Genomic DNA, 12,938 nt, shown 5'->3' with positions numbered 1-12,938 from the left:
TGATCGGAGCGACAACACACAGCTGTTGTCGCCGCAGCTGCGGCGGCTTTTTGTTTGCACAGGGGCCAGATCTTATTGATATTCCGAGGTGCCCCCTCTTCCTTCCCGGCCAGGAAGCGTTCGCAGGTACGCCACAAGTGAGAGAGAGAGAGCGCTAATGGAGCCGCAGCAACGAGCGCCGCGGCACAACAAAGAGCGTCCTCGGGCCGGCGTGCCAGCGGTCGGGGATGCTGCCGCATACATCAGGCCTCCGTAACAATAGCCGGGATGAATCCCCTCAAGATTAGCCCTCTGCGCAGCACAAAGGTTCCATTCTGGCAGCCGCACTCGTTCGCTCATTTCTTATTCATCTCGCAGGCGCAGACGGGGGCCACGGTACGAGGTACAAAATCTTGTGGCGTCTCGTCTCGTCTCGGCCGCCTTTCGAACTAATAACCGCCCTCCCCCTCCGCCCAAACCTCCACCATGGTTGGCAGGGACACGTGTTTGTCGCGAAACACGGGGGGGGGGGGGGGGTGAGATCCGTGCCACACGGTGACAGATATAACGGCAGGGCCGCGGGGACACCTGACTGTGCCCGTCAATGTAAATGGGTGACACCGTGTCAATGAAATCAATGAGCGAGCTGTCCTCCTTTCTCCCGAGGTTGGAGGAGGACATGCGAGCGCCGCCGCAGCCCGCCGCTGATTAATAGAGTGAGGGTGAGGGAGGGGGAGTGGGGACGGAGCCCGACACCAAGGGGCTGATAAGAACATTATTGCTGCAGCCACTGCGTCCAAGTTATTCACAAGCAATTATGCTCAGCGGCAGCGCCTCCGCGGGGCCGCTCGCGCGCGTTATTGCTCCACTTCCTCGCGGTCCAAAGGCGCAACCAGGAAGAGTTGGTGAACTATCGACCGTCATTAACTCGGAATGATGACCCCGTTAATGAGGTGACGGCGCCAGTAAACAGGGATGTGTTTATTATCACTGTGGCATCCACTGAGGCCGGACAAAAGATATCTGCAGTGTTCTGATTCAGCAGAACAGTGTCTGTGACATCAGCTGGTTCTTTGATTGAACTCTTGACATATCAACCAGGAGAGGGCCAAAACTTTCTGGAGCTCAGCAGAAAAGAAAGTGCAGCAAAACAGGTGTTTAAGGTTCAGTCGTTTTAAAGAAAATCGTTCCAGTGTCTCTCTGGAGACGATCCCTGCAGATGTTGCACTGATTTTATTTTTTTTTTAAACTTGAACTTTAAAGCAGAGATCTTTGCTGAACAGGTGTGCGCAAATGCTTGTATTTTGACGATTCAGTGAAGATTAAATAAAAAAGAGGGTGTTTAACCTTTTTGAGCTCAGTATTTTGAACTTTCATGGGCTGAAAAGGGAGATTTGTCTTTAAGTGGCACTGAGGCTGAAAAAAAATAAACAGGAGGAGGTTAAAGCAGCAGAGATGAAAATGCTGAGGTTCTATTTGGACGGGATGGATACACAGGATGAGGAATGAGTACATCAGAGGGAGAGTGCATGATGTTTTGAAGATGTTTTGAAGATAAAGCCGTAGAGGACAGACTGAGATGGTTTGAACATGTGCAGAGGAGGGACAAAGACTGCATCAGTGGAAGGATGCTGAGCTTGGAAGTGGCAGGCAGGAGGCCTGGACCAGAGAGGAGATTTATGGATGTAGTTAAAAAGGACATGAAGTTGGTGTGAGAGAAGTGAACGCAGAGGCCAGGGTAAGATGGAGACAGATGATTGGCTGTGACCACCCCTGAAGGGAACAGCCCAAAGGCAATGGAAAAGAAGCTCACAATAAGCCACTGTGATCTTGTTTTTCTCAGGTTTGAAATTTTCAGCGGCTCGCGCTGTAAAAAAAAAGAAGAAGAAGAAGAAGAAGAAGAAGAAAAAGTAAACATCACAGGATCAGAGGCGAGAGTGCAAAATATGATGCAACAATCAGAAACCAGAAGGCTAAAATTTATGGCGTACACAGGTTTCACTGAATACATGTAAAAACCAAACAATGAATTACCAAAAACCAGGACAAGAATCTTAAGCTGGAGCAACAATAGACAAAAGACGGATACAAAACTTTTTTCAAGCATTACACCAGTTTGCAGGTATGAAAACAACAACTTTGACAACATTGTCATGATTTCTGCAAACTTCCTTCACTATTTAACCTCTACTATTAAGAAAATAGACAAACCTCACTGACTTAACTTTTCATTAAATTAGGGATGTTAACAATTAATCGATTATCGATTAATTGTCGATTAAGAATTGTATCAATTAAAATAAATTAGTCGCAATTAATTGAACATTTTTTACACTGTTTTTTTTTTGTTGTTGTTAAATGGTGTGGTGTATACCTGTACACCTAAAACAACTTACTTTTAAACAATTTAAAAAAATAATGTGACCCATTCAAAGTCAGATAATAAATGTTTAGGGTGTTTTTACTGTTCTCTCATGTAAAAATGGGTCAATTTGGACCCTCAACATTATTTAAGGGTTAAGTAACATGTTCCTTACACATTTTAGGTCAATCAACTGACAATTAATGAATTCATCGATAATTTGCATCCCTACATTTAACACACTGGGCCAAGCAGGAGGAAAAAACATGAAACTGTTTGGAAAGACTGATTGGTTGAAAAGAGCCTCTCTCTCCCACACAGCAGGTTGGTTGGGCCTCCTGTATCAACCGGGTGTCTGATGTGCGAATCTGAGGCACAGCTCCGTTTTAAGAGGACCGCCAAAAGCTTCCCTGTCTTTCCTGTGATAAGAAATTTATGCATCGCATCACCTCGTTTGATCAAAAACAATTGAACAAACACACACAAAAATCAAATCCGCCACCAGCAGCGATTAGATTGTCCCTCTGAAGCACTTCCAGCAACTGTCACTGGTGGTTCCTCCCGGCGAGGAAACGAGACAGAACCAGCCTGGATTGGAGACTGAATCGGAGAGAAGTGGGTTTTCCAGCCTTGGCAGCTTAGCTGACTGCACATCTCACTAGTCATTATTTAGTAAAACAGAGGCAATAGACTGATACAGAGCCCAGGCGATAAAGATGGAGACAGATTATGTGTTGCCTTGACGAGGGGGGGGGTCATATCGCAAACACAGACAAGTTGAGAAATGGGCATCAGTCTGTGACCGCCTGCGGTGATTATGTACATAACAGCATGACGTACGAGTTTAATTTGAAAGCACTCTCTAATAAAAAGGGGAAGAAAAGAGGCTTCCCTTCCAGGAACGGAGTCGTTAAAGGGCCTCTGTTCTAAATGTGTTTTCTGTGTCCCTATAATGGAACAATTAATTATGCGACTCCACTCGCCGCGCTCCACGAGGGTCGCTCTTTGGTCACTTCTCAGTAGAAAGGATGACAGAGGGAAGAACAGAGATCAATGCGTCCCAATGCCCAGTGAAAATTGCCCCGCTGCAGAGAGGCAATCTCTTCAAGATAAGTCTTCCCCCCGGAATCTCAGCAGTCGGCGCAAAGTTTCCTCCAGTCCGCTGGGATTTTTATTATACGGGAGAAATTTCTAGTTGTGTTTGTTAAAAAAAAAAAAAAAAAAAAAAAAAAAAAAAATCACTTATAAAAGTGAAATTCAGAATACATTATTTTTGGAGCATCTTTACACTGAGTGGTGGGAAAAAAAATAATCAGACACCCAAAGCATTTGTGATATAATGCATGAGTCACTCTCTCTAAGTTTCCAAGTGCAATTCATTTTCAGTCCACAGCAGCACAACACACATGCTCCCGTCTGAACGTGCACTGTTCCAGCCAGAATGAAATTGGGTATTTTTGCAAGATAAAGACAGCTTGGCATGCGTCCAGGACAAGTACCAGAATTCAGTTATCTTATTTGCTTGTTAACAATAACGAAAAAGAAAATCATTTGTTTTTGTTTGTTTTTGCCTGATGGAGCCTCATTTTGAGACACACAAAAGAAGTAATTTTGGAGAAACAAAAAGTTAAAGTCTGTTTTTAACTTGTTATTTTAAAGGATTCTTATCTATTAATATCATTAATGTTTGCTTGTTTTTTAATTCGTATTTACAAGTTTAAATTATTTAATCTTGGACTGTAACTATTTAACTTTTACGTTCACGAGCCCCAGTACTATGGTTACAATAACACACTGTGAAATGTAACAGTACATAAAACAAGTATTAGAGCAGAAAAAAACTCTATCCATCGTAATGTGATTAATCAAGCGTTTGGATTTTTTTATATCCTTCTTAATCTTTTATCTTTTTTTGGTATATACACACTGTAGATGGCACTAAAATCCTAACAGCGCAAACGCTTTCAGCATAGAAATAGAAAGCAAAAGAATACCAGGCTGCGAAACAACCAGGCTGAGTTGCATTCTGTGAGCGTTTGGTTGTAATCACATCCCGCCTGCTTGCGCGGCTGGAGAGGAGCGAGCTGAGCGGAGTGTTTTGTCGCCCAAGTCATCCATATTTTGATACAAAATTAACTTCCTCTACTTGTTGCGAAGACGGTTTCTGACTCAACCCCTTTTTTTTTTTTTTTTTTACTCTTGGCTGACACAACCCCCGATTCTCCACAGAGAAAAACAGATACAGCCCATAATTGTGTTCCGTCAAAGTGCAGCTTTAGTGGAGTTCCATACACCCGCTCTATTCTTTCGATTTTCTTGCAGCCAGTATCAAAACCCTCAGTTTAAACCAAATCAGACAACTTTCTCATCTCGAGACATGCAGAGTCCTGCAGTGCCAGAGGCTACCCTGGTCAGATTTCCCAAACAAGCAATTTCAACCTTAAATCTATTATTTAAGAGCTGAGAAAGGCAACCAGAGGTCCAACAAGAGCCGCTGAAGGGGCGAACCGAACAGAAAAGTGGTCACGAGGACAGAACCGCTAGCGTTCCGGACAAACGGAGCTCTAAACAGTTTAACGGGATCTCTGCGCTAGAGGAGCTTTCATCTGGTTTTACATTAAGGTCCCTTGCATAGCACTCGGCGGGATGAGGGCCAGTGAGCAGTGTGAGGAGATGGAGCGAGGCTGCAATGGGAGCAGCTAAATTGGGCAGACAAAACCGGCTTAAAGATGTTATCAGCCGGCTTGAGTCTAGAGGTCGTGATGGCATTTGGCAGAAAATCAATTATGATTAATCCCCAGCTGTAGTTAAAAAAAAAAAAAAGGATGACCTTAAATCCACAACACTGTAATTTGTAATCCAGAGATAAGGTAATGTATCCCTGAAATTCTGAGGTTTTCTCCATAATAATTGCGATGTTATCATGTAACAGTAATCACTCCTGATTAAAGGTCCCATTTTCCAGATTGTTATTTTTAATGGAGCGATAATCCCCAAAATAGAGATACGCAGCCAACAGTATTTTCAGTCTTGCCTGTTAAGATTCAAGTTCAGCTTCCTGAAAGAGAACAAAAACAAGGCTGTTGCGTCGTCTCTTGAGAGCTGAATGAACACCTGGCTGAGGTCGCTGGTCGTCAGTGGGGTATCACTGTTCCCTTAGTGATGTCACAAAGGGCCAAATTCCTACCACCGCCCGTTACGGCGTGAGGCATAAAAAATAAATATATACATTTCTGAATTCCTATTATAGAACAATAAATGAGAAAGAATTAATTACACAGTCATTACAGAGAGATAATTATAGAGCGATTATAAAGGAAACGACAGTTCAAGGACACTTTAATTTCAGGCACAGCATGCCTGATGACACACTGTTTCATAGAGTATGCCAGTCATGCCACTGGCCCGGGATCCAGAGACCTGACACCCACACTGAGCACCCCGAGGAGGGTGACAGTATTGATGTGCCGTGTCTGCTCCGCTGCAGTCTCCCGCCATGGCCGCGGTCCAAACAGCTGACAGGTTAGCGCCTCTATATGGGGGATGAGTCATTTCAAATGTGGGTGTGCGCTTGCCATTTCGGGAGGACACTTTGATGACTCGCGACTGCACACGGTGATTGTGATAGCTCCATTTGCGGCGATTTCCCCTCGACAGAGAGCCGCACTCGCACTATTGGGGGATGGGCGGGGAGCCAGTTTTAACAGCCCGAAAACAAACAATGTCACGAGGTGCGGAGGAAAAATTTGAGTGCCGTCTGCTAAAACAAATCCAGTATCTTAATTCTCGACTCACCGAGACCCTTGGGAGTGATGCAGCTGCTCTCTGCAGGGTTGGCAGCCCAGTAATAGTACTTCAGCATATGCATTATCTGAAGCACCGTGCCCACTCGGCGGATGGTGTTGTAGATGGTTGCCGTGCCAATGAACTCTGCGGAGAGGTACGTGTACAGGGAGAGCTGTACCTGTAGTGGGGACACAAAGTGTGTGTATTCATCTTGCCCTTTACACACTTATTTTTTTGGCCAATAGGCATGAACATGGTAGAAATCACAGTCATGATTATTCTGAACAACAATGAATTCTCAGTTATGGTGGCCAAGACAATTATTCAAAAATTTGCTTCATGAACGACAATGACTTTGAACGTAATTATCTTTATTAAATTATTAAACAGCAATTGTGCTGATCAGGATTGGGGTTAACCCTAACAATCATATTGAGGCTATATCAATGCTGCGTGCACATTAGCTCTCATGTAAATTAGCCAGTGATCATCTGACACCTTGTAGCGACTCAGATCGCAGCCAATAGCCACTTTTCTTCCAGAGGGTTCACAACAGAGGCAATGCAGGATAAGCAGCGCAGTTCTCTCCACTGCTTTGTTCTGCAGCGATCCAGTGCAACTCTGATCCAAGCCACAGCCCAGCTGGATTCGCCGCGCAGCCATTACGAAATACACACGTAACCCATGCCAACACAACGCCGCATAATTACAGATTTTACCTCCATTATCTTGTTCTTTTTTTTTTATGAACGTAGGAAGCCAGAATTGGCTCAAAATTCCATGCATGCCACGCAAGCCAAGATATTTCAGTGTGCTGGATTGCACGAGCGGAGGCTAAAATCCTGGCAGGTGCACGGTGGGAACAGAAACAGACCCTCTGTTACTCTATTTAATAAATCGACGCAGCTCCACACTGTTCGGAGGCGATTAGCATGTTCTCCGTAATTAGCGACAGGCCTGACAAGAATCCTTAATCCCACTGCAGCCATTCCAGCTGTAGCTACTAAAGACCCAGCTCCCTTATGTCATAAATTATATGATATTAAGGAGGCGAGAGTGAGTCATGGAGAAAGACAGCAGCACTGAGGCTACTGGCGTTACAGCTCTGTGCCAAAACATCTGAAATATTGAGATGCTGGTGATAATTACTTTTTTTTCGTTGGGGTAGTTTTATTAAAAAAAGAAAAAAGAAAAAAAGAAAATAGCTTGACAAACAGAGTCAAAGTTTAAAGTGTTATTCTTTACAGGAAATTCAATTGAATTTCTCTTGAAGATGAATGAAGTATCTCCATCTATCTATCCATCTATCTATCTATCTATCTATCTATCTATCTACCTATCCATCTATCTATTGCAGGTGATTAATGATTTCACCAGTGCGACTGCATCATCATACCCCACCATTCACTGGAGGGCGGGGCTGCCCTCAGACGCTCACCTTGGCAGGGGTGTGGATCCAGATGGCCGCATTAAACAGGATGTGGTCGCATAGCTGCTTCAGCAGCGGTGCCCCGTGCGTCAGGCCGTCCAGGTACTTGGCAAAGGAGAGGAACTGCTCCAGCACGGAGCCGGTGACGTGCACGCGGGAGGACTGGCGGAGGGAGGAACACACAATTCGACAGTGGAAGGTTAGAAAAAGGGGCATAAACAAAAAATAACAGAAGCTGGAAAAGTGATGAAGATGATGACTTCTTGGATGATTCTCCGCCGCTTTCTCACCGATGACACCTTCACCTGAAAAGATGTTTTCTGGTTGCTGTTTATAGTGTTGTTGTTTTTTTCAATATATCATCAACACTTCTGTAGAGAAACAGAAGTTGCTGGAATGTCGGCTTTCTCTCTGACAAACACCCTAACTGCCTCTGTTTAGCACCTGTTTTCTCGTCGGGTGGAGACTTGGCGAGGGTAGAAGAGGAGTAAAAGCGAAGGCATGGGGAGAGGAGAAGGTGTGGCGTAAACACATCGTGAGCAGATGGTGCGATACGTGGAAGTGTGAAACCTGGCAGCGGGGGGGGAAAGAGCGGGGCGGGGGGGGGGGGCGTTGGTGAAAACTCTCAGCTCTCATCCTGGCTGGCTGTTATTTAACAGCAGCCGAAGCCAGCAGGCAGGCAAGTGACTCCGGTGACAAAGTGGAGTCAATTCTCAGTGATCCGAAAGAGGCGGCACTCCGGAGAGGGCCGGCGAGCAGCTAAATCTGCATCAGAAAATAGGCAAAATAAAGAGTGATGGTGGGAGAAGGAGGGAGGAAGCGGGAGGGGGGGTGGATGGAGGAGAAGAAGCCGTGCGGCGTTCCTCATTTACCGGCATGTCGAGGACAGTGGATGAGAAATGGCGTGCTGGCAAGGCAGAGTGTCAGCTGGCAGGTAGTGCGGTGAAAAATGGAGGTTCTGTAAGTAGATCTTATTTTTCCATAAAAGCGAAAAGGAAAAAAAAATCTGTGATGAAAACTTCACATCAGTCACTTTGGAAACTTTCTGTGAAATGTATTTAAATGTGCTAAATGATGCAAAAATAACATCACCAGTATTTTCCAAGAATGAAATGTATGTATGTATTCATATGGATATCTGTGTAGTTATGCATATGCATTACACTATATCATATTATATTATGCGATATTGTGTTATATAAACTGCTATTCTAGTAACGCTAAACCAGGTTCTGATCTTTGTCAGCATTTTCTCTTTCATTTTTGAAACGCGGGACAGATCCGCACAAACATACCTTCTCCAGCAGGTAGCCAATCACCAGGAAGCCCTTCCCTCCCAGCATCTGCTCCTGCATGGCCACGGAGCTCTTGAGCAGCTCCACCAGAAAGGCCAGCAGGGTGGCACTGTAAAAAACAAACAGGTAAGACCGTGTGACTCCCTCACATCTCACACAGGGATAAAAAGCAGCTTGTCTCTGAGGCGAACGCCTCAGGTGGCGGGTTTTTTTTGGTCTTTTTTTCTATAAGAAAAAGGGCACCAGCAAGGAGACAGCGGGCCGAAAAAAGAAAAAGAAAATTACAAGGTCATTTTCAGAGGATGTCCACAATCTGCTGGGAACTGTAGCTTGCCACTTTCATCCCTCTTCATTTGATGAGAGGGTTTGGCTCGTTGGCTTCCTCTGGGGACTGAGAGGAGTCTGGGGGCCTGACTTGTATCAGGCCGAGTGTGTATGTGAGGCGGAGGAGGAGGGTTTTTCTTCCCTTTTTTTGTTTTTTTTGTGGCAGGGCTTCCCAGCTGAAGCCCTTGGCTGAGTGACAGTGGCGCTTGATGACACTTCTTAATCTGCTTTCTCTCACGTCCTCTGGTGGCATCCACTCCGCCACCAAATCACAAGGACACAACTATGCGCTCCTGCGAAGGCCTGTAGCTGCCCGACGCTACATGCATGCTAATGACACGGCTAGCACCTTCTTTCTGTCAGCCTGCTGACGCTACCTACATTTCTGTGCTGCCGAGACGAGTGACGGGCTGTCGCGGTGTGAACTACAGTATATAGGCTCAACTTAGAAAAACCTTTCTTGCAAACTCGCCCAGCGACTGACTATTTGGGGTCTCTGCAGTCTTCTTCACGCCGGCGCAGCCAATTTAGCGATGTGATGCCACTGCCAACGCAGCAAACTACACAACAGGGTTCTGTTATGACGGCCACGTAGCTCCACCCACTGAACTGCATCTTTTCAATTTGGACGCAGCCACCCATCCAATTTCTGCCACTGCTACTCCTGCAGCTGGGATGGCGGTGGTGCTGGAGGCAGCTGTGTCAGGGCGAGGGATGGGTTCCACCCTGAGACGAGTCGCGCATTCATCGCAGGGCCAAACAGAGAGACAAGCAACTATACACACAGACAATTTAGAGCTTTATGAATAAAGTTGACTTGACTTGACAACAGTTGCCAATTAGCCTCATTTAAACTAAGCTAAGCTAAGGCACTGACAGGCACAGGAATCAAACCCACAACCGTCTCGCTTAAAACCACTTTTTTGTGCAGCCACTGCACAAACAGCTCTCTCTGCAGCCGGTGTTTTTCTTGGCAATGCATCGCAGCGCTCCACCTTGGCCTTTAGCTCTGCCCATCAGGACGCTTAGAAAGCTCTGCGTGCGCTCCCACTGTTCTGTCTCATCTTTTACTGGGAGGCACGGCAGAGCAGAGCAGCGGTGATTGATGTTACGTCGCTGCTGGAGATTCAAGGCGAGGACGAGTCCCATGTTTATAGAGTGCAGGGGAAAAACAAAACAAAAAAAACATTCTTGGGGGCTGTTAAGGAGAGCGGCGGCGCATCCGCATATTACGCAGCCTTAATGCGAAAGCTGCAGAAGCTTTTGAACTCGGCGGCTGAGCAGGCTTCTTAAAGAAGAAGGGGGACTGTGAAATAAAAGTCTGGAATTCAAGGCAAGGACAAAGCCGGCGTTGGGCAGAGTAGGACGCTGCGACGCACAGAGCCAGGAGATGCTGGCAGGAGAGAAGAGAGGACGAAGAGCGGAGATGAAAGGGAGGCAGGCGAGGAGCTCTGGCCATTGGGGCTTTGTGATGCTGTGTGGCCAATCCTGCGCTCATCCAGTTGTAATGCTGTCGTTGAACAAACGCAGGATTTTAGCGCAGCTCACAATCCAGTTACTGAGTAGAAGGGGAAGAGCTACACTGACCAGCAGCGAGTGGAGATAGCATGGGAAACAAGCCTGGTCAGGACTGTTGTCATGAGGAAGAAATGGTTTATGAGGATACATTGTATCAAAAGACACTTGGCAAAAAAAATACTTAATTACGAAAAACTGTGATTTTCTTTTGTCGGTCATATTGACAATAATTTCAGCCCATTAAAAAACAAAACAAAAAAATGAAGAATAAAAAAATCAGTGATTCTGACTTGGTGCTGAAATAGACTGAGAGACTTTTTGAATTATTTATATTAAAATGTTTATTGATTATTTACAATAGTTATGGGCCAACTTGATGCAAATTAAATGAAGATGTCTGTGGTAGCCATTCTTGTCCTTTTCTTGACCCTTTCGGAAAATAAGATTTCATTAAAGACGCCATCTTTTAGGTTTTATGACTCCATAGTTCTTCTCCATTCACTGCCTTTATTCCCCATAACTGTTGTAGCTGAAAATGACTAGAACATCTCTAATAAGGGGAGATGAGGTGCATCACTGCTATTGTGAAGTGACAGAAGCCTCCTCTTAGTTTCGGACGTGGACGTTGCTTTTTTGTTACTTGCTACAGAATCACTGTGTCCTTTTTCTATGTTAAAGATATCATGACAGCATTCACTGACAACACAGCACTGACTATTTAACTTTGGTTGCCTGTCTGGCAACCTCGGCCGCCTGCTACTGCTGCTTCTCTCTCACTTCTAATCTCATTGGTCCTCCTGCTGGTCCCAACATATGGAAATTGGTGGGCCAGCTTCTTAAAATCAGGCAGAAGCTGTTGATCTCAGTGCATAAAGTGCTGCCAGAAAACAAAGCTCTCGCGAGAGGGCGCTGGGCAGGCGAGTGGAAACGCGCTGTTCTCCCTGCTAAAAAGTCAATAGCTCATTACTCAGTGTCTGTTGGAGGCGGCTTTAATTCTCTATTTATTCCGCCCCGTTGTTCTGCGAGTCCCTGCACGGGAGGGACCGAGTGGAGGAGCCAAATTGAGATCGGAGCGGCGCCTGTGCGTAAAGGAAGAGCAGAACGCTGTGACAGGGGGGCGTGACGTTGTTATTGATGAGGCCTGTTAGTGCAAGCTGCACACAGGAACCTGCGGCGGACAGCAACAGGTAAAGTGCATGAACGGAGAAACCCTGGAGACCTGCAATCATACGGCTCCTCCTGACAGCCGAGGGCAGGAAGTCAATTGGGCCATTTCTTTTTTTCCTTTTTTTTTCCCAGAACGGCAAACGTTGGTGATGAAGACGTTGTCGTTATCAGATGAAGATCTGAATCGGACGCAAACTGCGGCGTTGCAACCTGCAGGCTCTGCTATGGTAAGTTGGCGATGACGCAGTGTGGGTGGGCGGCGTAAGTATTTACATTCTCTACTTAAGTAACAGAAAGGATACTTGTGTAAAAAAAATATTCTGGGAAAAGTAAAAGTAGCGGTTTAACTTATTTAATCAAGCAAAAGTATGAAAGTAGCAAGTTCTGAAATGTACTTAAGCAACAAATTAAAAATGTTTATTGGTTGTTGTTTTGTTTTTTTTTGCCAATTATGAAATAATACATTTTTGATTATTTTGCAAAAATGAAAATGTGAGAGAATAATTTGGACTCAAATGACCAAAGGCCTTGCATGAGCATCTGGATCATTCATAACAGCTTTTCAACTCTCAATACTATACATCTTCTATTTTGCAACTGCAGAACGACCAAACTGTAATCAGTTGTAATGACCAGTGAGCCATTATTGGATGTGCACGCTTTTGATGAAAATAACCAATGCACTTTTCTATATGTTTATTTTCCTCTTCACAGAAAATGTACTGAACAGTGACCCCAAAGCTGAACTGCTTGAAAATAATCTCCCTCTAAATAATCATCCACTTTCATATTTAACGACACAACAGCAGAGTTCAAATGGCTCCACTTCAAGCAACAACAACTATAATGAATTATAATTGAATTAAATTACTTAAACAGACATTTGAGAGTACAGACATTTCTGTACAAATGTAGAGAATAAAAGTAAGAAAAATATCAGAAAAATAAATACTCAAGTAAAGTACATACACTTAATCTACTCTCTCTAAGAACAATTACAAAGTATTTCAACTTCATTACTTGTTATTTGCTATAAAGAACATAAGATTTCACTCCAAATGGAATCATGACTGCAAAA

General features: G+C 44.8%; 1 protein-coding gene across 1 annotated transcript in view; it reads right to left on the bottom strand.

Moving 5' to 3' along the window:
• nbeab (neurobeachin b) overlaps nt 1-12,938 on the bottom strand; it is a 192,440-nt gene that overhangs the window by 118,004 nt on the left and 61,498 nt on the right. Inside the window, exons 11-13 of the mRNA XM_076036487.1 lie at nt 8,852-8,960; nt 7,566-7,718; nt 6,137-6,305 (exon numbers count right to left, since the gene is read on the bottom strand). Coding sequence (XP_075892602.1) covers nt 6,137-6,305; nt 7,566-7,718; nt 8,852-8,960 — 431 coding nt within the window. The remainder of the gene's footprint in view (nt 1-6,136; nt 6,306-7,565; nt 7,719-8,851; nt 8,961-12,938) is intronic.

Source organism: Nelusetta ayraudi, unplaced genomic scaffold (genome assembly GCF_046127955.1).
Source record: "Nelusetta ayraudi isolate G7.1 ecotype Tasmania unplaced genomic scaffold, CSIRO-AGI_Nayr_v1 ptg000048l, whole genome shotgun sequence".
NCBI lineage: Eukaryota > Metazoa > Chordata > Actinopteri > Tetraodontiformes > Monacanthidae > Nelusetta > Nelusetta ayraudi.
Note: the sequence above shows the minus strand (reverse complement) of the source record. Positions and strands in the feature narration are given on the sequence as shown.